At 37.9% G+C, this 24,654-nt stretch overlaps 1 protein-coding gene across 2 annotated transcripts in view; it reads right to left on the bottom strand.

The window, feature by feature from the left end:
- Positions 1-24,654, bottom strand: part of jak2b (Janus kinase 2b) — a 50,512-nt gene that overhangs the window by 14,696 nt on the left and 11,162 nt on the right. The window contains exons 1-15 of one of the 2 annotated variants that reach the window (XM_084414047.1): positions 20,708-21,116; positions 18,796-20,342; positions 15,187-15,310; positions 14,951-15,068; positions 10,404-10,549; positions 9,099-9,393; positions 6,648-6,767; positions 6,331-6,488; positions 6,069-6,180; positions 5,060-5,246; positions 3,513-3,637; positions 2,843-2,977; positions 2,345-2,432; positions 2,132-2,265; positions 1,912-2,050 (exon numbers count right to left, since the gene is read on the bottom strand). In XM_084414047.1, coding sequence (XP_084270173.1) covers positions 1,912-2,050; positions 2,132-2,265; positions 2,345-2,432; positions 2,843-2,977; positions 3,513-3,637; positions 5,060-5,246; positions 6,069-6,180; positions 6,331-6,488; positions 6,648-6,767; positions 9,099-9,393; positions 10,404-10,549; positions 14,951-15,068; positions 15,187-15,310; positions 18,796-19,069 — 2,155 coding nt within the window. In that variant the 5' untranslated portion in view covers positions 19,070-20,342; positions 20,708-21,116. Of the gene's footprint in view, positions 1-1,911; positions 2,051-2,131; positions 2,266-2,344; positions 2,433-2,842; positions 2,978-3,512; positions 3,638-5,059; positions 5,247-6,068; positions 6,181-6,330; positions 6,489-6,647; positions 6,768-9,098; positions 9,394-10,403; positions 10,550-14,950; positions 15,069-15,186; positions 15,311-18,795; positions 20,343-20,707; positions 21,117-24,654 lie in introns of those variants that run through there. The other variant, XM_084414048.1, reaches the window with a different exon arrangement.

The following is a 24,654-nucleotide window of genomic DNA, read 5'->3' as shown; positions in this document are numbered from 1 at the left end:
TAGCAGGTGAATTACGTAAATGATGTATATTACGATGTTATGATGAACTATATGCCTTTCTCCACTGACTTTCTCAATTGTTCAAAGCATGAGGATACTGATTGTTAGAAGGCAGCTGTGTAACTCAGAGATGGTGAATGGGAACATGGTTTGAGTAACATTAGCAGCACATTATTAGCGTAGTCAAGCCAAGGGCTAATCATATTAATTACCGTTATATCTCTGACATAGAGAGCATAAAACGCATTACCATTCTGATGCATCGACTTTTAGACGAGCCTGTATAATTTGCTCTTCCGCTTCTTCTGAATCAGTTTCTGGTTCAAACATACTGTATGGCTGGATTAAACCAGTATTTCCACTTGCCATTGTGCAGCGTTTATTACAGTAAAGTTGATGAGCGGATCAGGTATTCTGAGCAGGGATAATTTGCATGTTCATTGATCTACGTATTCTAAACGAAGCAAGGGTGTGGAGTTATCGTCAAGCTTTTTTAAAGGCATGAATTATTTTCACAAAAAAAAAAAAAAAAAAATATAATAATAATAATAATTTTGGTGATCAAAGATGAATTTTAAGGGATCAGGCAAATAAACTCCCATTTGGCCTAATTTAATTTTGTTAAATAAAGTTAATTTAATTTAGTAAATATAAGCAGTTTAATGTACATGTAAGTGGCTTTCATTTCAAGTTATCATTATATTGGCCATCGGCTATTAAAACAACGCACATTTGTTTACCACACCACTATTTGACAGAATGCTTTTGGACCTTATTAACAACAAATCTTAAAAGGGATAGTTCACCCCAAAATTAAAATTCAGTCATCATTTAAATCACCCTCATATCATTCCAAACTTGTATGACTTTTTTTCTGCTGTGAAATAATGTCTCTGTGTTTTTTGTTGTTTTGGGCCCCACTGACTTTCATTGTGTGTACAAAAACAGTTAAAAAACATTCTTCAAAATATCTTCTTTTGTGTTCCACAGAAGAAAGTCTTACAGGTTTTGAACAATATGAGGGTTAGTAAATGATAACAGAATTTTCATTATTTTCATTTTTGGGTGAACCATCTCTTTAATAAGATGACGTCTGCCCTCTACTGGTCAGTGTGCATGACAACAAGTAAAATATGCTTCTGCTAAAATAGTTCTAGCACTGACATTCTACTTCATGGTATCTTGTCACCGAAATGTGTTGTATAAACAGTCAACTCTGCATTTTGATGAGAAAAATGTCAAATGGCGACTAAAATGCATCAACTGGAGTGAAGAAGAGACCATTTCATTCTTACTTTTATAGACCAAAAAAAAAAAAAAAAAAAAACCTTGATAGTATATTCGGCAATGTATAATATGAGCAAGTGCAATGCTAGAGCTTTTATATAAAAAGGTCACGTGCTGCGTTCATCCAATCAGTGACACTTACGCCACAAATACGCAGATTATGACAATAACTGAGGGTTTAGGAATGTACAGTGTGAAATGTCATCTTATGAATACCCATGATTAATTGCTAAACACATGTAAATCATGAGCAGTGTGATGTGTGAAGCAAGATAACCCAGGTTTTCGTTGACCCAGGGTTAACCATTTCAAGTGTGAAAAGCCCTTTTCTGTAAAATTGGTGGGTATGAACGGTTAGTTAAATAATTTTTTACGTTGATTAGCCCTAAAAAACCTACCGTTTTTCTTTCAGACGTATCGGCAGTTATTTGTTTTATGTGGAAATATACATAGTCATTATTCATTCACTTTACCATAGGGAATAAGTGGAGGGTAGCGGTTGCTTCATGACCAGTTTGAAAGGTCTGTGCCACTGCCTCTAGAAGGCCAAATATATAGAGGTAATGAAAAGCCGGCTACAGATTCACACAAGTTCTCCAAAGAGCCGTCATGCGGTTCACTCACTCTCTCTGGGCAGCACTGTGATGCCGATGCCAGGGTCACTTAGTTTGATGAATAGAGGGGTTCCCAACGTCCTGTCCTCCTCCCTGATTAAAAGGATGTTTTTTGCACACACATTCCCATGAGCCAGATTCTTTTCCTCCTGAGTGTGAAAGAACAAAAGCATTAGTCTACTTGGCTCACAATCCACATGGGCTAATCCTGAATTGTTGCGATTTCTTACCAAAAAAAGCATAGCCCAGGTAAGCTGCTTGGCCACTTCCAACTTCCACAGGATATTAACTGATATTGAGTTCTTGTTTTTCTTCAGGTATGTGTCCAATGACCCAAACTTCACATATTCCTGCACCATGATGTCTAAGACCAAAAAAATCCACAAGCTCAAGTATGCGGCGGTAAATCATTTTGGTCACATGTGAACATTGTGAACACTTACTCTCATCTCCGCACACACAGATCCCGTAAGTCAACACCAGATGCTTGTGGGTGAGCTGGCTCATCATGCTGGCTGCCTCAAAGAAAGACTTAAAGTGGGGGAAAAAATTAAGAGACTGAAGAAACCACTACATCAGTTAATCAAGCACAAACAAGTATACTTCCTTTAGTGAGATATCTTGATATAACATGTTATATTAAAGCAGAGGTTTCAACCCTGCTCCTGGAAACCCACTGACCTGCAAAGTTTATATACAACCTGCTTCAGCACACCTGTGATTTTCAAGTGATCCTGAAAAGCTTGAATAGCTGGTTCAGGTTTATTTGAGCGAAACTCTGCAGGACAGTGGGTCGCCAGGATTCAATTCGCTTTTCGATTCAGGGAGTCACAATTCAATTCCAAAATGACTCCAGAATCAGTTGACACTTCCCCCTACATTTATGTGGCCCACTTTGACGAAACTCTCTCTTAAAATAGGACATTTTATCTATATCTTACCTCAGAGTAATTTCTGTGTGCTTTGTCCAAAACTTTGACAATGACTTCAGTCTTATGGGTTTCTCCGTAGTCTCCCTGCTCTTTCCGAATCCCTTTGAAGATCTTGGTGAATGTCCCCTGACCTTGACTCTCACCCTGGAAACAATGTTTCATAATCATATGAAACTTGACATTTACACTACCATTCAAAAGTTTGGGGTCAGTAAGGTTTTTAATGTTTTTGAAAGAAGTATCTTATGCTCAGCAAGGCTGCATTTATTTGAACAAAATATTTTAAACAACTTAAAATAACTGTTTTATACATTATATTTTAAAATGTAATTTATTCATGTGAAGGCAAAGCTGAATTGTCAGCATCATTACTCCATTCTTCAGTGTCACATGATCCTTCAGAAATCAATTCTAATATGCTGATTTGCTGCTCAAGAATCATTTCTTATTATTATATTTGTTAAAAACAGTTGTGCTGCTTAATATTTTTGGGGAACGGTGATATATTTTTTCAGGATACTTTGATGAATAAAAAGTTCAAAAGAAGAGCATTTATTTAAAATAGTCTTTTGTAACATTATAAATGTCTTTACAGTCACATTTGATCAATTTACTGCATCCATGCTCAAACGTAATCTCAAAAAATCTTATCACATGTATAAGATAACAGGATGCTTACAAGATCAAGGTCTTCTTTCCTGATTTTGTGGAATACCATCTGACTGATGTTGTGTCTCTGCAGTGAGGGAGACAGGGGAACCTCCAAACCCCGATGACTTCGGCACACCAACAAACTCGACTTCTCTATTTACATCAAAAACACAAAGCAAAAAAAAGTAAACCATCAACCCATTATAAAAGGATCAACAAAACATTTTCCAAATCTAAAAGGTTTGTTTTCCATCCAGTCAGCAGCCATATCACCCTGTAGCCCAAGACTGGTTGCTCACTGAAGCTAAGCAGGGTTGAGCCTGGTTAGTACCTGGATGGGAGACCTCCTGAGAAAACCAGGTTGCTGCTGGAAGAGGTGTTAGTGAGGCCAGCAGGGGGCGCTCACCCTGTGGTCTATGTGGGTCCTAATGCCCCAGTATAGTGACGGGGACACTATACTGCCAAAAAGAGCACCGTCCTTCGGATGAGACGTTAAACCGAGGTCCTGACTCTCTGTGGTCATTCAAAATCACAGGATCTAATCACAGTAGGGGTATAACCCCGGCATCCTGGCCAAATCTGCCCCTTGGCCTCTGTCTATCATGGCCTCCTAATCATCCCCATATACTGATTGGCTTCATCACTGTCTCCTCTCCACCAGTAAGCTGGTGTGTGGTGGGCGTTCTGGCGCAATATGGCTGCCGTCGCATCATCCAAGTGGATGCTGCACATTGGTGGTGGTTGAGGAGATTCCCCCCTTCTATGTAAAGCGCTTTGAGGTCTCAGAAAAAGCGCTATATAAATGTAACGAATTATTATTATTATTTCCAGGTGATATTGTAGAGTTGTACATTTCTGGTATTCGTATGGCATATAACCAGGGCTTGACATTAACTTTTTTTCCTAACCAGCCACTGTGGCTAGTGGTTTTCCAAACTTACTAGCTACACAGCATTTTCACTGGCCACAATTGTGACATTGATACCATAGGGGGAAACCTAGCATATATATACTTTTTTAATATTACCTCATAATTTGGCAGTCGGTATTTTAAGACCTGACGCACAGATCCATTATACGGTTTTATACAGCCAATATACTGCACTTGTCTTTGTGCGCACGCACTTTGGGTGTGAGCACAAAATCTGCGGGAATGAGTAAAATTATGCTAAATATGCGCAATTCCCTTGCTGAAATTCAAGCCCTGTACCACCAACAATATTCATCCAGAGCAAGTGAAACAAGTGAGTAAAGGGTTTGTGTGTCAACTCGCTGTGGGAGAATTAGAGAGCGAGAACGAGCAGCTGGTATCTTGTGTATCTATTCCGCAGAAGAGTTTCAGATATTTCCATATCGATACCTTTGACAAAACTAGATAGCATTTAGTTTATTATTTCAGATGCATTTTTAAAAGACTACAATTGAAAAATGTATATTATATAAAATCCAACCCGCCAAAGTGGCTAGTAGGAGTGACTGCATTACACGCCACTGCTGAAATCCACACGCATTTGGCGGGTGTTAATGCCAAGCCCTGCATATAACCATAATGAGAATATCAGGTGCAGTACTGACCTTTGGCCTTCGGTGAACAGCACCTGCTAAACTGAAAGATGACACCATCTGATTTCACGGTTTCCTTCTGGTAGCACTTGAGCAGCTCCTGCAAGCTTCTAAAACTCCTTTTGGTTCCACTAAGATTGTAGTCGCCATTCTCGGACCTGGTGATCAGGCAGTGCTTGTACTCTACATCCTCATACGCCTGAGGGAAAGAAATCATTATGTCAAGAGACTGTCAGGATGTTTAGAAGGACATAGCTGATGTACACCACCGTTCAAAAGTTTTGGGGTCAGTAAGATATTTTTGAGAAAGAAATTAACATGTTTCTTCAGCAAGGATGCATTAAATGGGTTAAAAATGACGATAAAGACATTTATAATGTTACAAAAGATTTCTATTTCAAATAAATGCTGTTCTTTTTCACTTTTTATTCATCAAACAATCCTGAAATTAAAAAAGTATCACGTTTTCCACGATAATATTAAGCAGCACAACTGCTTTCTACATTGATGTAATATGGAATGTTTCTTGAGTAGCAAATCAGCATATAGGAATGATTTCTGAAGGATCATGTGACAATGAAGACTGGAGTAATGATGCTAAAAATTCAGCTTTTGCCATCAAGAATAAATTACATTTTGCAATATATAAAGGAGCTGTTTTAAATTATAATAATATTCCACAATAATACAAATAAATTCAATTCCAATAAATGCAGCCTTGCTGAGCATAAGAGACTTCTTCCAAAAATATGTTACTAAACATAAAATAGACAACTGTTATTTTAAATAAGAATGAATGTAATAATATTTCACAATATTACTTTACTATATTTTTGATCAAATAAATGTAGCCTTGGTGAGCCTTGGTTTCAAAAACATCAAAAAATCTTCAAACTTTTGATTGGTAGTATATGAAGGTCGGGATTATAGTGGAGGAATATTCGATCTTAAGTACAAAATGCTACTAATTGATAATATATTATGTTTTGTGTAATTAAAATGGCACTTTGCAAAAACGTACCCCGACTGCAAGAGTCAGGAAGTATTTGTTGAAGTCTTTGGGGCTGCACCGGAGCACAAAGAGACCTCTCTGGTTCCCTGACTTGCGTAGTTTACTGATTGCAAACTCCATTCTGTCAACACAGGCAATGAAAACAATGATGACGCTTAAAAATAATGCATGAATGCAAATCTTCTAAATCTGAAAAAAACAACATATAAAAGTCCCAGAAATGGGGCTCTATAATAAATCGTTTAGAGAAATCTGAACCCGTAGTGCTTACGATATCGGCCCGTGGCAGTAGCTCTCGATGGCCTCCAGCAGATGGGGTGGGACGACATCCTTGCAGAGGTAGTGATGGGCATCTGTGGTCAGTCTGTAGTAGCCATCGATTAGAGACACAAATGACAACGCCTCCATTGAGGTGGAAAACACCAGCTCCTGTATGAAAATAAAAAAAGAAATCCCATTTTAGTGCATGATCTGTAAATATTCTCAAAGATAATAGCAGGAACAAATCCAGTAGTTCAAAGGCACTTTGAGACCCTTTAAAATAGAGTAACAATTAAAGGATATCCCAGAGAGTTACAACAGACTTACTAGAATTTTTCCATCCTGTCTGTTGATGGCGACAATGCGGTTCATGTTGGTTCCCTCTTTGCTGGCTTGTCTGATACTGATATCGACAACTTCCGCAAAATCACAATATGTCTGCAGGTCCTTGTGAGAAAGTACAATAGTGTTACGAAAATGTCTTTAAATACGAAACCTTTTTAAATTTTGGCATCAGTACAGAAATATTAATAAAACACAACAAGACTGGTATTTCCTTCAGGATATGCCAATGCATTCAAGGCAGCAAAATAATTGTTTTAAAGTTCCAGGTAGGTTTAGGTTTCAGGCTTTAGTTCAACATAAATGAAATGCCACATCAGAGCCGATTTGCCATTGTCATGACACTCACTCATCATGCTGTTATTTTAAATTGGTTTAAAATTGCAATTTTTACAAGCAGCCTTGTTGAGCATAAGAGACTTAATATAAAAATATTAAATACACTACATTTCAAAAGTTTGTGGTCAGCAACATACAGTGCCCTCCACAATTAATGGCACCCCTGGTAAATATGATCAAAACTGGCTGTAAAAAATAAATCTGCATCGTTTATCCTTTTGATCTTTCATTCAAAAAATTTGCAAAATTCTAACCTTTCATTTAAGTAAAAGAATTGAATGTGGGGGGAAATCACATTATGAAATAAATGTTTTTCTCCAAAACACGTTGGCCACAATTATTGGCACCCTTTTATTAAATACTTTTTGCAATCTCCTTTTGACAAGATACCAGCTCTGAGTCTTCTCCTATAATGCCGGATGAGTTTGGAGAACACCTGACAAGAGATCAGAGACCATTCCTCCATACAGAATCTCTCCAGATCCTTCAGATTCCCAGATCCATGTTTGTGCTTCTCTTCAGTTCACTCCACTCATCAGGTCAGGGGACTGGGACGGTCATGGCAGAAGCTTCATTTTGTGCTCCGCAACAAATTTTTGTGTTGATTTTGATGTTTGTTTTGGATCGTTGTCCTGATGGAAGATCCAACCACGGCCCATTATAAGATTTCTAGCAGAAGGCGTCAGGTTTAGATTTTTTATCTGTTGATATTTGATAGAATCTACAATGCCATGTATCTGAACAAGATGTCCAGGACCTCCAGCAGAAAAATATGCCCACAACATTAAAGATCCAACGGTATATTAAATTGTACACATGGGGTACTTTTTATCCTTGTGTTCACCAAACCCATCTAGTGTGTTTGCTGCCAAAAAGCAATTTTTTTAGTCTCATCTGACCACAGAACCCTGTGCTGTTTGAAGTTCCAGTCATGTCTGACAATTAAATTTGCTGGAGTTTGTTTTTGGAGGAGCGAGGAGGATTTTTCTTGAAACCCTCCCAAACAACATGTGGGGATGTAGGTTTTTTTTTTTTTTTTTTTTTTTTTTTGTGGCTTTCTGACCCCAAGACTTAACTAATCTCTGCAATTCTCCATCTGTGATCCTTGAAGAGTCTTTGGCCGCTCAAACCATCCTCCTCACCGTGCATTAAGACAATATAGACACACGTCCTCTTCCTGGCAGATTCATAACATCTTTAGTTGATTATAACTTCTTAATTATTTCCCTGATGGTCAAAATGGGGATTTTCAATTCTTTAGCTATTTTCTTACAGCCACTTTCTATTTTGTGAAGTTCAACAATCTTTTGCTGCGCATCAGAACTATATTCTGTGGTTTTACTCATTGTGATGGATGATTAAGGGAATTTGGCCTTTGTGTTTCCTCATATTTAAACTCCTGTGAAACAAGAAGTCATAGCAGGACAGTTTCATGTTCCTAGTCACCCTGGTGTACTAAAAAAGGTAAATATTAATGGGAATATACTTAAGAGAAATTTTACTCGTAAAAAATTCTAGGGGTGCCAATAATTGTGGCCAACGTGTTTTGGAGAAAAACATTTATTTCATAATGTGATTTCCCCCCACTTTCAATTCTTTTACTTCAATGAAAGGTTAGAATTTTGCTAATTTTTTGAATGAAAGATCAAAAGGATAAACGATGCAGATTTATTTTTTACAGCCAGTTTTGATCATATTTACCAGGGGTGCCATTAATTGTGGAGGGCACTGTATGTTAAATGGTTTTTGAATTCATTGTAGAGAGGAATAACAACAATGTTTGATGAACATCAGTGCTGCCTTGAAAACACTATTTAAATAGAGAAAGTAAAACAATCCACAGTTACTGGCCTGACTAGACCTCTATTAATCTAAAGTCGGATCTGTTTCACCTGAGGTGGGTAGTGGGTTCTAGAACAAACAGCTGTTTAAACATTTACTCAAATCACTAAAATATATGTGAGACCAGATTGACTTCGATCACACAAGTTTAGATCTTGCTTTGTGTATATGCATGGCCAAGGGGTGAACATGTGATTTTGAAGTACTCATGAATTTGAAATAAAACATTTAGGTTCAACATCTAAAACTGGTTACCTCAGACTGTGTGTCTTTGTGTCGTTCTCTGCACCACTGGATGCCGCGGTCTGCGGAGATGACGATGGTGACCTGCTCGGCCGAGGGCTCTTTGACCTGAAAGCGTTCGGTGTAGAAGCCAGAGTCCAGGGACTCCAGGCTGATCAGGTATTTGAGTTTTAGGTCGCGCGCTGAGGCTCGGCACTGGCTGAGCTGCTGCACGACTTTCCGAAAGCGATAGCGGATGCGCTTCCTTGTGACAAAATGGTAATCCTGGATTCGCTCCCTCATGTCTTTAGGGAGGAAAGACTTGTAACTGTGAATTAAGCAGACAATGAGAATTACCGTCAAACACCACATTTTGTTTGTAGGATGGATGGATGGAAGTTTTAAAGGTCTTTGTCCCATTTTTGTTTTTATTAGGGCTGTCAATGTTAACGCATTAACGCGTGAGATTCATTCAAAATCACAACGCACATATTGCAAATAAATGTATGCAAATAAATACTGAAGCACGTGAAATTGCGTCATTAATGAAATTTACGTCACACAGCCAGATGATCTTAGAAGTCGGGAGTTTATCACACTGAGCATCTACAATGGTGCAAGCACCTGAAACCCTGGTAGGTGGAAATTTCTATTTTAACCCGATTTCGCTTCTCGGTTTGCGATCAGATCAGTTCCTCTGGGAGAGTTTTCGGTCCAATGATCCAGAAGGCGAATTCATTCAAACAATTAATCAGTCCAAAACAGCACTAATATAAAGAAAATCAGTTTTCAGTGAATTATTCATTACAGTATGTGTTTTGCTTTAAAACACGAGCTCAATCATATTCTGTGTTTGTTTCTGAAGAGTGCGAGCCACAAACATCCCACCATTGTATGCCCAGATGATACGCAAACAACGTTCCTTGGCTGGATAAAGCAAGCCAGAGACTCGATAGTAAAGTTTTAAAGGTTGCGAATTGTAATAAAGGTAAAATCGATTGCAGTGACGTACAGGACTCGTAAAGTAAGTGCGTGTGTGTCTGTTATACTGATGCACAAACAAACCGTGTATGTGTGTTTCCACACACATTCAGGATAATGTTTTGATTTGTCATGTGCATGTTGCTGTGTTTAGTAATTTAGGTGTTTAGTAATGTGTATGATGAATTAGGAGATCTGAGATGGTTTGGATTCAGACAACAAAGCAGGTTTTAGAAAAAGCGGCAAAATTCTGGAGGATTTACAGAGGCAAATGGGATCATAACTTTAAATGGACTCATCGTAGATATGATACACTGACAGGTCTAAATATCAAGTAGATCATCCCATTATTGGTACCTAATGTCGTTGTAGATGTCCAGTGGGGAGCACTGCTTCTCTTTGGCAGTCCTCATCATGTCCAGCACAGCCATGCCAAGGCACTCCTCCTGAACCTCATGGTCACTGGATAACTTTACCCAGCTGTTTACAAAGTCACTCCTCCACTGCATACACAAAACAGAGAGGGGAACCCCACATCAGTATTACAGTATAAAAAAGAGAGAGAGAGAGATTAATGACATGGCAGTAATTCTCTGGGAACAATGTTTAAACACATTTATTAAACAAGAGTTAAGGCCACGTTTAAACCGGAGGGCATTTATTCGATCAAAAATACAGAAAAAAAAGCAGTATTGTGAAATGTTATTACAATTTTAAATAACTGTGATCTATTTTAATATATTTTAAAATGTAATTTATTCCTGTGATGGCAAAGCTGAATTTTCAGCAGCCATGATCCTTTAGAAAGGATGCGCACCACATGCATTTTTTCATCTTTATTCACCACAACTGTCTGAGGCTGTCTACTGGAATCAAAGTAAACATTGCCTTTGTCTGCTGATCGAGTGCATGATAAAAGTGTGTAGCAACGTAAAGTCCCGTTTGCTGTCGTGTTCATGACGTTTAATCTCGGAAGATCTAAATGCAGAACTTGCACTTCTGTAACCAAAGCTGAATGTCTTTTCCTATGTAACGCGACAGCCATGGTCCCACACCGGCTAAACACCCTCTGGCTCCGCCTGCTTCAGTAACCACACACCAAACTCTTGCCAAAGGTTGAGCTGGAATAGGACTGACGGATCTGAGCGGACCGCTCTCAATGATTTGATGGCACCTGGGAGGCTCAATGTTTACACCTTTGGGGGAAATAAACTCATGAATGGCAAACTAGTAGTCAAGGAGCAATAATTCTGGGTTAACAGAATGCATTTTAAGCATAGAAAATCTTACATATTTCACCTTTAACCCAGAGTTAAAAATAGTGGTCAACTATTATGATTTCTTTTTTATATGCAGAAACTGATATTTGTAGATGATGATCAATATTCTGATATAATTAAAACTATTTCATGATAGAGGTTCACAAATTTGCTTGGAATGAAAACTTATTTTACACAATATTTACTGAACAAATGAAACTGTCCACTATCTATTTACAGTGCTGTCAAATGGTTAGGCTGTTGGCCAATTTGGCACATTTTGTGTCACCAACCAATAATCTCAAAATGGCTAATTATCAGCTAATTAATTAGCCTGGCCGATATCAGCCTATATCTAAAAAGTACCCTGGGTTAATGATATTAAGTGCAGTTAAGAGTGTGTTACGTTTAAAACCCAATAGAAAGATGTAGTCACCATGGAACTGGGGTTTTACACAGAAAAACACCATTTATAAAACTACTGATAGTATGTCAAACAAACATCAGTAGGAAACAATGTTGTATTCATTGTATACTACCTACTATGACACTGCTGTGCATTAATACGAGTGCGCTAGAGAAAACCACAGCAGGTATAAGCAAACATACACTGTGAAAACATCAATCATGAACAGAGCAGCCGCAGACTGACTGACAAGTGTACACAAGATGACACTGCAAAGCTGCTGCCTCAAAAACGGGTTTCAAAATGACTCCAGTCTGTGTTAGACTTGCAATTTTTAAGGACATAAACCCATGTAATCCAATGGGGTTAGACAGAGTGCACCTCCAAACACATCGCAGCTTAATTTTAAACCCCCATAAGCCTGTTCTTCTTTACCTGGATGAACTCAACATGATGGTCGTATGACTTCCGCTAAAGCACAGCTTCCCCTATGACAGTGGTTTCCAAACGCTTTCTTTTGGGCCTGCCTTTTGTAGAGAAAAATATTTTCAAGCCCCTCCACCAGCACGCACCCACATAAAGACTCTTTTAGAGACATGACCTTGCTTGCAAAATCCTATAGGATTTATTTGAAAGATAATTAATACAGTACTAAAACTTCTTAACTTCAACAGGATGTTTTTTAAGTGGTCTCTAAGTGGCATCTTAACTTGTTGGGGTTCATACTGCCAGAAGCTAATATTTTGAGGCACGCAACACACTGTGGTCACTCTTCATTACTCACCGTTGTACTGGTGAATCCGAGGACGAGATATGCCTCATCATATTTTCTTGTCTTGAGGCTGTCTACACAGGACGCAACAAAGCGAACGTTACAAATCCATTTTTTCTTTTGTGTCATAAGTAGCGCAAGCGCTTGAAGCACGTCAGAAATAGAACGGGGCATCAGTTTCCTGTCAGGGATTTGTCGTGTCGCGCCATATCCAGTGTAGACAGCATCACTGATTATAATGGGTTCTATTTGCTTTTGTCACGTCGCGCCTCAGTGCTCGTGTCTGATGCAGACACGTTGTTTTGGTAGTCGTGATGTTTGAAGTAGATCCATTATCTCCTTTACGCTTACCTGGCACTGATGTATATATTGTGGTAGTTCACCCAAACTAAAAAGTACTGTGTGAGAAAAACAATGCAAGTTTTCAGAGTTTTAGTGTCTGTATTACTACATATAATGTTGAATATAACGTATAATAATGCAATGGGGGAATATTTGTGTAAAAAGTGGCCTACATTATTTGAAATATATCTATTTGTCAAAAATAATTCTGTATTTTCTGCTTGATAATTAGGGCTGCACGATTTGGGGAAAATGTCATATTGCGATAATAGAGGTCAATATTGCGATTGCGATATAATAAACAAATGGTTTCATGAGTCAACTAGCTTGGTTCTCAAGGAAAATAAATGCACACACAGATTAGTGATAATCTGCCTAAAGAAAAAAGTTCTTTAGTCAAGAGCAGTGAGTGTTTTTCTCTGTTCCCTTTGTTCTTTGATTAACTTTAGCGACAGATATAATTAGTGGCTACTGTGTACTGTCCCTTTAAGACCAGTCGGTCCTGTCAGAGACGCGGATCTCACACGCCTCATTCTCTCACGAGTCACAACTCTTCACGTTCATCATAAGACTACTCTTATGTTATGAAGATACTCGACAAAAAGACATTTTGGCATAATTGTGTGTGTTATTGTTCGTTCAAGCTCGAAAGAGAACTGTATTCTGGCATGCTGTTTTGTGCGCACGCACGATATTAGCGCGAGTCTTTCTGTGTGTCACAGTCAGGACATTCACAGGCAGCGCGTTCATTTTGGCATACATGTGTGTTGTTCGTTCTACCGCGAAAGAGAACTTGATACTGGCGCGCTGTCTGTACGATACTGGCGCGCGTCTATCTGTGGGTCGTGTGTGTGTGTGTGTCAGGAGGACATTCACTGACAGCGCGTTATTTTTTGTCTTATCGCGCATTAATGGTTTAAAAGCAATTGCATGAATAAGAGCGGGATCATGTAACACTAGCCAAAGGATGCCAAAAATTAACAGATGCTGCGTTAATTGCGTTAACAGCGCTAATTTGTTTATTTAATATAAAATCGCAGCATTTTGCGTCATATAATCGCGTAGGCTTGACATCGCGATTGCGATACGATTCATCGTGCAGCACTATTGAGAATCATGAATATTTTTATTCTGGTGTCACCATTGTCCATGAGTTACAAGCACCAAGTCTATTCATTTCCACCCACAATGTAATACCAAATTTAGCATTTTAATCAACAGCACATTTTTTGTTAAACTTTTATCATGTGTCTTGGAGTATCGCAATAATAGTATCGGGAGTTCAGTATGGTGATATGCATTGAATTGTGACATTAGGGTATTGTTACACCCCTAGTCCTTTCACAAACTTGTCCATGCTTTGTACAGAACCATGCATAATTCTTTTATATTTTTACACGGCTCCCTGCAATTCTCAATTCTGATTGCCTCCTAGTGGTCTGTTATTTCCTCTATTTCTACATTTACATGAAATATTATGCTCAGTTAAAGTAAATTTTTACTAATAGTTTAATAAGCCTATTAAAACGTAATCGTTAAAATAAATAGTAATTTTTTCAAAGATGACATTTAAAACAAATCTTAGTCTATAGTCTACAAAATAGTCAGGAATTTTAATATCCAGCATTGTGGCTGCATTTTGCATGGGAAGCTGTAAGTGGTTAAGCTAAAAAGCTGAAGTTAGGAATAAAAAATCAGATCAATCAACTTCCCCTCAGTTACAGTCATCGCATGACAGACTGTTAGTGGAAGACAAACGGGCGCCACAAAACCAGCCCACTCAGTAGAGTCAGAGAGCGGGCAGCATGAGTTTCCTTTATTTATCATGTGTTTAGTAAATAGGGGCCTTTATCTGTGCAGATACACAGTGGCGTAATTCACATTTAAACACTGTAAAATCCGAAACCTTGACTGACTCTTTTCTGAGAAGATAATCTAGGCCAAACTGCAATTAAATTATATATGAATGTGCTCAATAACGCAAGATATGCTCAGATTTCAGGCCAAGTGAAGCGTAACTGTAAAACACTGATATGGTGATTCAGTATCCACTGACAGCACACAACACTTAGTTCACAATTAAAAGTAATTTCTTTATTGCAAAACTGACGTGGGGAATCCTCACCTGAGCAAAGAGGTAAGACATTACATAGTCATCCAGGACAGGACTCTCAGATCCCTTAGTCACTCCATAGCGGTACGCCCGAGACGCTCCACAACTATACCAGCCGGGAAAATAGTACCTGACAGGAAAAATCGCAGTCACTAAACTGCAGGCTACAAAACATTGAGACGGAGAGGACAAAGGCCAAATAAAATAAACCAGGTTAATTAAGTGAAATATGGAGCAAAGTGCACTACCTAATTCTGAATAACAAGCTCTCGTTGGCTGTTTCGTGTAAATGGAGAACATGATTGGGTGATAACCAGACCCCTTCATCTTCTCTGTACAGTCCAAACAGGCTGCAGTAGACTGGTGTAACTCCTGTGAGAAACAGATGAACATAAAGAACAGACGCTAGTGAGACAAGAGAGACAGACACAACATCAGCCCTAAGGCTCAAGAGCAACACATAAAAAACAAAGAACGGCAAACATAGATGCAAGCAATTTTTTACACCAAAACATCCAGTGTGAAGTAAGAAATGCCTGCGCATATAAACTAGGGAATGGATCATGATGGTCAACAATGGTCCAACAGCGAAATAGTCAATTTGTGAGGTTAACTTTAGTTTTAATAGAATTGTCCTCATCTACACTACCGGTCAATAATTAAGATTTTATTTCATGCTTTTTAAAAAAAAGTTTATTTAATCAAAAATATAGTAAAAACAGTAATATTGTGAAAGATAAAATATAAAAATAACCGTTTTCTATTTGAATATATTTTACTGGGATGGTAAAGGGTGAATTCCAAATGGCATTTCTGCACCCTTGAAGGGCACTTTGGGAAGGGGACACCATTTGTAGAAGCGTTCCAACTGAATCCCTTCACGAAGGGCCCTTCCACAGGTCAGTTAGTGAAGGGAACATGCAATGGTCACTTCAAGGAAGTAATTTAATAATTTGTGGTTATGTTCTGCTCTTCGGATTGAGTAGGGCATAGGGATGCTCACTTCCGATTGGAATTTGCCCAAAGTCTTCAGTGTCACTGTCACATGATCCTTCAGAATAGAATCCAAAAAAAAAAAAATGCATCCTGGATACCACAAAAAATTAAGCACAACTGTTTTCAACATTAGCCGCGTTTCCATTACCCTTCAAATTAAGCAAATTGAAATTGCGAATTGAAAATACGCCCAATGGAAACATGTCAATTTCGCAAAAACTCCCATATATCGCAAAAAAATTTTTACGCTCGCATGAGGTGGTTTTTCAGGCAATTCGAAAAAAGGAATATTTCGCAAAACTGCAATGGAAACAGTTTTTGCGCATTTACACAGTCACCTGACTTAGAAGGTGCGGTGCGTTTGGACAGAATACGAGACAGAGTTCTTTATTAAATTCATAAAAGACAAAAGAATGACAGAAATACTGGATTCTAAACCTCAAAGAAATGCCACAATCAAGACCTCGGAGCAGAAATGAGTGAGAAAAACCCAGAAACACCTCATATGTGCCACTCACAGTATAAGGGTCTTTCCTTGCCATTAATGCTTGGATAACACGCCTACGTTTCCTTCCATTAATAATAATAATAATGTCTAGTGCTGTACGTGGCTGTGATACAGTGCTATGCATAAGTTTAGACACCCATGCTAAAGTTGACTAAAAAGAGGAATAAAAAAATCATCTTTTGGAAATTGAACTTAATGCCTTGATTAAAAAAAATAGGAAAAATCCAACCTTTAAGGACACCAATTTTCTTTGTGAATGAATAATGTATCGTAAATAAATAAATGTTCTTCCTTAAAATACAGGGTGCATAAGTCTGGACACCCCTATGTTAAATTCCCATAGAGGCAGGCAGATTTTTATTTTTAAAGGCCAGTTACTTCATGGATCCAGGATACTATGCATCCTGATAAAGTTCCCTTGGCCTTTGGAATTAAAATAGCCCCACATCATCACATAGCCTTCACCATACCTAGAGATTGGCATGGAGTACTTTCCATAAGATCATCTCTCAATGCAAATCAAACCAGCTATTAGGCTAACTGAAATAAAACCATGCCAATCTCTAGGTATGGTGAAGGCTATGTGATGATGTGGGGCTATTTTAACATTTAACATTTATTTATTTACGATACATTATTCATTCACAAAGAAAATTGGTGTCCTTAAAGGTTGGATTTTTCCTAATTTTTTTAATTAAGGCATTAAGTTCAATTTCCAAAAGATGATTTTTTATTCCTCTTTTTAGTCAACTTTAGCATGGGTGTCTAAACTTATGCATAGCACTGTATATATAAACTTACCAACGTCCGATGCCATGATTTTTGGAATGACTTATCGAGAGAGGAAAAAATTACGTTTTAGTCGCATAACATCGATTAATGGAAACGCCGTAATTTCGCAATCGTTTTTTTATCGATAAAAATAAAATAAAAAAATTTGCTTTAGTTTAGCACAAATCTTTAATGGAAACGCGCCTATTGATAATCTTTTTTTGGTCACACTTTAGTTTAGGGTACAGCTCTCACTATTAACTATTAACTAAGATTTTTGCCTCAAACTCCGAATTACTGCTTATTAATAGTTAGTAAGGTAGTTGTTGAGTTTAGGTATTGGGTGGATTTAGGGATGTAGAATATGGTCATGCAGAATAAGCCATTAATATGTGCTTTATAAGTACTAATAAACAGCCAATATCCTAGTAATATGCAAGCTAATAAGAAACTAGTTAATAGTGAGAATTGGACCCTAAACTAAAGTGTTACTTTTAGAAGTGCATATTAGAAGTATTTCTGAAGGATCATGTGACACAAAAATTTTTGCTTTGCCATCACAGGAATATATTTTAAAATATTTAAATTTTACATTTTAAATATTTTAATAAAGGGCTTATTATAAATTTTATAAGTTAAGTGTTAAATGTACTTCACACCTAAACATGCATTTATTAGTTGATGTCTGATGCAATAAAAATGAATAAAAATGAATTTCTTTAGTGCATAGACAAATAAAGACAAGGTGTTTCTGTAAATTTTCACAGGATAAATGACATCAATCACAGATTCATTTACTAGCCCATTTACATTATTTTAATAGCAGCACCATGCTTAGCAGTAAAGAAAGTCAGCTAAAAAAGTGTGACAAGACCATCACATGTCTGTCACCAATACCCTGTTGGGGATGAGCTGATGGCTCCTGGGCTGATGTTTATCTTTTTTAAACAGTAAACACAGGTGGACTGACAGGATCTTATTATATAAGCCATCAATACTACATCTGATTAATGTGAGAATCCCAAGCATGCCACAAATAACTGACTGTTTTTGCAATAACCTATAATAATAATAATAATATAATATAATAATTACATCTCATTTTCAGAAAAAAAAGAAAAAAAGAAAAAAAAAAAAGATACTGACGATACTGTGTTATCAATAATAAATCTGAGTACATGGGCAAGAAGAAAATAATGTTAGCCTGGTAAACCCTTTTTCCAGGGAAATCACTTTAACATTGTCCTAAACAGGAGCAACGTGACAAGTTTTCAGTAACGGTCCTAATCGAAAATGTTGCGTGACACAGCATAATTTTTGTTTAATGCACAGCAGTGAGCATCCCAGTTTTTGATAAATTAAACTTCACAGTGGCCAGGCCTACTCTAAGATACAGACACTAAGCAACCAATAAAATCATGTCATGGGACGTTTGTCACAGTCTCCATGGAAGGGATTTATCACATTGCATCTGTATGGAACACAGTGCAACATATTATTCTTTCATTCATATCTACTTTATAAATTCTAAATAAATTTTTTTTAGCTTCTTTTCTATAATCACATGATGGGCATAACTGACCGCACTCCTTGGCAGCATCGATGATGAGCTGTTCGGTGACATACTCTCCCGGTGGGTAACACAGAGGGGTGCAGTTAGCATCGCTCCGGCTGCTGTGGTAGAGGTGGATCTTGAGAACGGTGGGCTGCTTTGGACAGAGCTCCTCATGGTGGACATCACCATTCTGGTAACGTGGTTCACACACAGCTGTCTCCATGTCCATCACAGAGACACATGTGATGAGAGACAAAACAGCAACATTCACCTGGTGGAGGAACATGGAGAAAGAGTACATTATCTACTAGGCTTGGTGCGGTAGTTGTTGTAACCGGTGTAATTACATTACTTGGCCACCGTGGCACCGCCCCCACTGTCGTGTTTTTTTTATTTTATGGAAATATAAACTGAAAGCATCTGCTCTGCTCCAAACAGCATGAGCATGAACTAACATTTTGCCCCACCTGCCAATGGCCGGTGACTTTACCGGCCATAAATATTTTTTTATCGAATGAAACTGTTTTAGCAAAAACAGGCAGTTATGACGCCAACATTTCAATGAATCTAATCAAATGTAATATAACACTGCATAGTCTTCACTGTGTAAACGAAAAATAGATTAAACATAGAATAACAAAAGTAATTCATTCAAGATCAGTGAGTGTTTTTTAACATTAAAAAAGCAGACAGCAGCAAGTCAATTAACCTGCTGTCACTTTAAGACCGAATGCACGGATCCAATATACTGAGACACACTGTACACAAGGCTCGAAATTGCGACCAATTTGGTCACATATGCTCCTGAAATTTAATCTGTGAGACCTAAAAATATATTTGGGTGCATTTGTGCGAGTGCAAATAATGGTTTTGGTGTGACCTGTTTTCATTTCTCTACAAAACGCTTGCAAATTAGGCCTAGTGCACAGTGTGTACCTTATGTGCGCTGATGCGCGGTGCCCGGACCATCATTCTATCCAACATTACATAACCAATCAAACTTCATCCTTACTTTCTTAACTTTAAAGCAGAGTTTAGATTGGTTAATTTTAGCTGTCAATCACTCCCACTCCCTTTCACTGCGCTCCGTTGTCACGTGACAGGGAGCTGACTACCATGTGAAATTTAAAAGGATGAATAAGAGAGAAGATGAAACGAACGCCGACAGATTTCTTTTGTAAGCCATCACAAATAATCCTGGAGTTGGTGATGTGGTTAATGTGGATCCACCAGCTGAAAAGAAATCGTACAGCTTTCGGAGAGAGTGGCTAAAAGATTTCGAGTGGCTCCGCTATGCTGATGGTTCAATGCATTGCGTTCACTGTAAAGCCTGTGGGACAGAATTTGCAGCCAACACAGCGTTCGCAACTGAATCAATACATTTTAAGCGCGCAAGCTTGGTTAAACACGGAGAGTGCCAAGCACAAAAAATGCAGGGACAAGCGTGTGGCAAACAAATCAGGTTTGATTATTAAGGCTTTTAATCGCCAGGATGCTGTCATTCTGCTCTACTGGCTAAATGTCACATTTGGTGGGTGCTCCTAAATCTTTAAATTGGGAGCACCAGAGCTAGTCTGGCTCCGCCCTCCTACGTACTTCCGCTCAATTTCATTTTCCTTCAGTAACTCCGTCTGGGATTGTGGTGTATTCTTTGGTTTTCTCCGATCAATTTTTAACCGGTCCAATCAGCGAACAGAGGGAGTGGCGGAGAATGATGACGTTGAGATCGTGCGCTAGTTTGAGTTGACATACGTCATGACCAAACGTTAGCCATTGGTTATGGCAGATCCAGAGTGACTCTGGTCAGATCCAATAGTTTTAAACTTCAGCAGAGTACCCGCCTACAAGGAAGTTAACGCTTGTCAATGGAGAGAGGCCAGACTCTCTGTACAAATGAAATGTACGAGAGTCTGGTAGAACCAGGCTACACCAGAGCTACCCAAGTAAAAAAGTTATTTCGAGCTCTGTGTACACATGCGTTTTCTTTCTCAACTGTTTACGTTCATAACAATGTTTACTAGGATACTTGCCAAGCATTTTTTGAAACAAATGTGTGAATTTCTCCGTTCAAGCGCAAAAAGGGCATGAAAGAGCTCAATATTCACACGCTGTCTGAGACACGGTTTTCTGGGCGTGTGCTTCGGATGTTTAAACTATCCTAACAGCATGCAAATAATGAGTTGAGTAAATTTTTTCATGTTCTTGGGCTTGAATTTAAATTGGCAAGGCTTACACTTTCGTGATGATACAGAACTGGCCCGTCAACTTTCCCAAGCGTCGTTCATGTTTATTTACAACGATGTTCTCAAAACATTGCACTGTTAGAATTCAAAAAAGTGTTACCAGCCAACTGCTGATTGACACTGTTTCAAATACTGTGCCTGCCAACGTTGATTTTTACTTGCATTTGGAGCTTGGTGAGTGTAAATTTGAGTTTACTTCACTTATCACTAGGGCGGCTTTTTTCCTACTATGGAACTCAATAAGACCAGAAACTGTCTGGTTACTGACAGTCTTCTAAATATCTTCCTTTCTGTTCAGCAGAAGAAAGAAATTCATACAGGTTTGAAACAACATGAGGGTGAGTATATGATGACAGAATTTTCATTTTAAAGTGGAGTATCCCTTTAAGGACACAAACAGCAGCAGCTTTATAAGTCTGCTGTCACTTTAAGATCGAACGTATGGGTCCAATATAATGATACGTGTTCGTTTTCTTTCCCAATTGTTTACGTTACCGTTCAAGCAAAAACAGAAGAGAAAGAGAATGGAATTCAGTGTTTGTGTCCTCTTGCTCTAGTACGGTTTAAAATCGCTTGAATGCTTCAAGTGTTAGTTCAACCAAAAACGAAAATTCGGTCATCACTTTGACACTTCAAAAAGTTCTTAAAGAGGTTGTAAAACTAATCCATAAGAATTGTGTGGTTTAGTCTAAATTTTCTGAAGACACATGAACGCTTTTATACGCAGAACAGATTTAATGTAGGCTTTTATTCACATATAAACATTCATCAACGCACACATCAGTTATGATAAACGGAAGTTCAAGAATGTTTGCTTGATGTGCGAAAACCAATGAGGTTCATTCTTGTGTGTAACGCAGCACATCTGAGCTTAAGCAAGAACCAAAGAGGTTTGTTCTTGTGCGTCAAGCAGGTTCGGTTGAGATTCTGTTTATGTTTGCTGATCAATGTTTATAAGTGAATAAAAGCCTAAATTCTATCTGTTCATCATATAAAGCGATCGTGTCTCTTTATTAAATTTAACTAAACCTCTCAATTCATTTGGTTTAGCTTTACGATCTCTTTATGAACTTTTTGAAGCGTCAAAGTGGTCGTTGCGTAGCTGTCAATGGAGAGTACAGAACTGGCTCAGATTTTATAAAAAATATCTTAATTTGTGTTCCGAAGATGAACAAAAGTCTTACGGGTTTGGAACAACAGGTGAGTAAATGACAGAATTTAGATTTTTTTGTGAGCTAACCCTTTAAATTGACAGGACCAAACATTTGCTCTCTGATAGTTACATTTTGCAACTAATCCGAGAATCACGTTTTGACCGTGGTGCCTGGTCTGTACGGATCAACTACGATCCCTTTACTTGACATTAAAAGCGATTTCAATAGCGGCTCGCTGATGTCCGCAAATTACAGGCCTATACGTGATCGCAAATTCAAAAGTGTAAGTGAAAAGAAACTCGCATTCAAAAGCAGTCCCCCACTCCCCGGTGTTACCAGTAATACCGGTGTTATCGCAAGTTTAATTATCAGTGTGAAAATGTCCTCACTGTGACATCCCTAATATCTACCAACAACAACCACCAAACCAAAAAGAATACAAATTAGCATTGCATAATATACAGTACTGTGCAAAAGTCTTAGGCATGTGAATATCTCCCACCCCCCGTTCCCCCCAGAAATGTTTTTAAGTCAGTTATTTATATCTTTTGCTGTAGTGTGTCAGTAGGAAATATCAGTTTACATTTCCAAACATTCTTTTTGCCATTAATTGTAATAATCCAGTGAGATTTGTGTATGCACAAGGAGTCTGACAACAGCCGGTATGATCTGATCTCACCATCATCGAGTCCGTCTGTGATTACATGAAGAAACAGAAAAAACTGAGACAGACTAAATCCAGAAGAACTGCGGGAACGTCTCCGAGATGCTTGAAGAAACCTTCCTGCAAAGCTACCTGAAAAACTATGCGCAAGTGTACCTGGACAAAAGCCGTTTTAAATGCAAAGGGTCGTTACACCATATATTGATTTGAATTAGTTAACAGAAGTTAAATCATAAATAAATTGAATTTGTGATTTTGTTTTTGAAAGCATTCTCACTTTACAGCATTTTAACACAAGTGCCAGTACTTTTACAGTACTGTAGCTTCGCACAGTTCGCAGGAAGGTTTCTTCTGAATTTAGTCTGTCTCAGTTTTTTCTGTTTCTTCATGTAATCACAGACGGACTCGATGATGGTGAGATCAGATCATACCGGCTGTTGTCAGACTCCTTGTGCATACACAAATCTCACTGGATTATTACAATTAATGGCAAAAAGAATGTTTGGAAATGTAAACTGATATTTCCTACTGACACACTACAGAAAAAGATATAAATAACTGACTTAAAACCATTTTTTGGGGGGAACGGGGGGTGGGGGATATTCACATGCCTAAGACTTTTGCACAGTACTGTATAAGGAACCAATATGTTATCTGGCAATAACTGAATTATTATTGACGCAGATAGAGGAGTTAATGCTAATTTGAATGATAATTAATGATAATTTTAACCAATAATTTGCTTACTAGCTTGTACCATCTTTTCATTTTAGTCAAAATCACATCTGTATATGAACAGGGGGTCAGGTTTATGTGGACATTCGTCAGATGGACATCTCTGGCCCCTCCACTCTTTTTAAACACATAAATGTGTCCTTTGTGAATGGCCACTTACATCTAAGGGTTTTCACATTCTTTCATAAGAACAAAAATAAAAGCTTTTATTCACTTTTAATACTTCATAAATCATTTCATAAAAATCACGAAATATAAAGTTTATTTCGTCAGCCATTTAAAAAGCAGAAGTTCAGAGTTAGTCAGATTTCCTATATGCAAGCAAAATTCAGACTCTAACAAGATTTTGAATCAAGTAAAAGGTTTTTAATTCTTTAGCTGCTCCAGGTAATAGGGGTAAAACACAAAAAGGAAATAATACACAACAATAGATTATTAGATATTAATAAAACCCCAGAAATTCCATATCAGATCATCTCAAACATGCCTTAACATCAATATCTGTCACTTTGGCATTACTCACGGATTAAAGAATGGATCCGATTCACTTCTGTCTGCTGTATGTATCAAACCATCTGAGAGTTATAGATGTTGTATATATGGTCAAAACACAGAAATGTGAGCATAGCTGCAGAAAAGAAATCAAGTGAACTCTACCAACAACGTCTCTTACATGTCTGTGTATGAAGAGTACAACACTAGTCCCAACCACTGTGTGTACACACATTGACAAGCTTACACTGTTTACTTGAATTATAGCCTATTGCAATGCCCTGCGTCATCATTTTTATTTCATCCACTTGTTTTCTATTTGCCCTGAAGTGGACTAAATGTTAACTGCTAAGAGGAACACACATTCACTCATCTGAGCTTTGTAATTATATTAGTCTACATTTGATTACCCCACTACAATAGTGACTTTACAGAAACTGCTATCATAAAAATACACTTACTACCATATATATCATTTTAATTCAACCTACATTTAATTTCCAACAACAAGAACTTCAGCAAAATGTATATTGTAGTCAGATTTATTGCGCTATTCTATGCGCTTACATCAGGCTCATCCACTCCTGATAAAAAAAAA

This window comes from Rutilus rutilus, assembly GCF_951802725.1.
Source record: "Rutilus rutilus genome assembly, chromosome: 7".
NCBI classification, from domain to species: domain Eukaryota; kingdom Metazoa; phylum Chordata; class Actinopteri; order Cypriniformes; family Leuciscidae; genus Rutilus; species Rutilus rutilus.
This window is presented reverse-complemented; position numbering and strand designations above follow the sequence as displayed.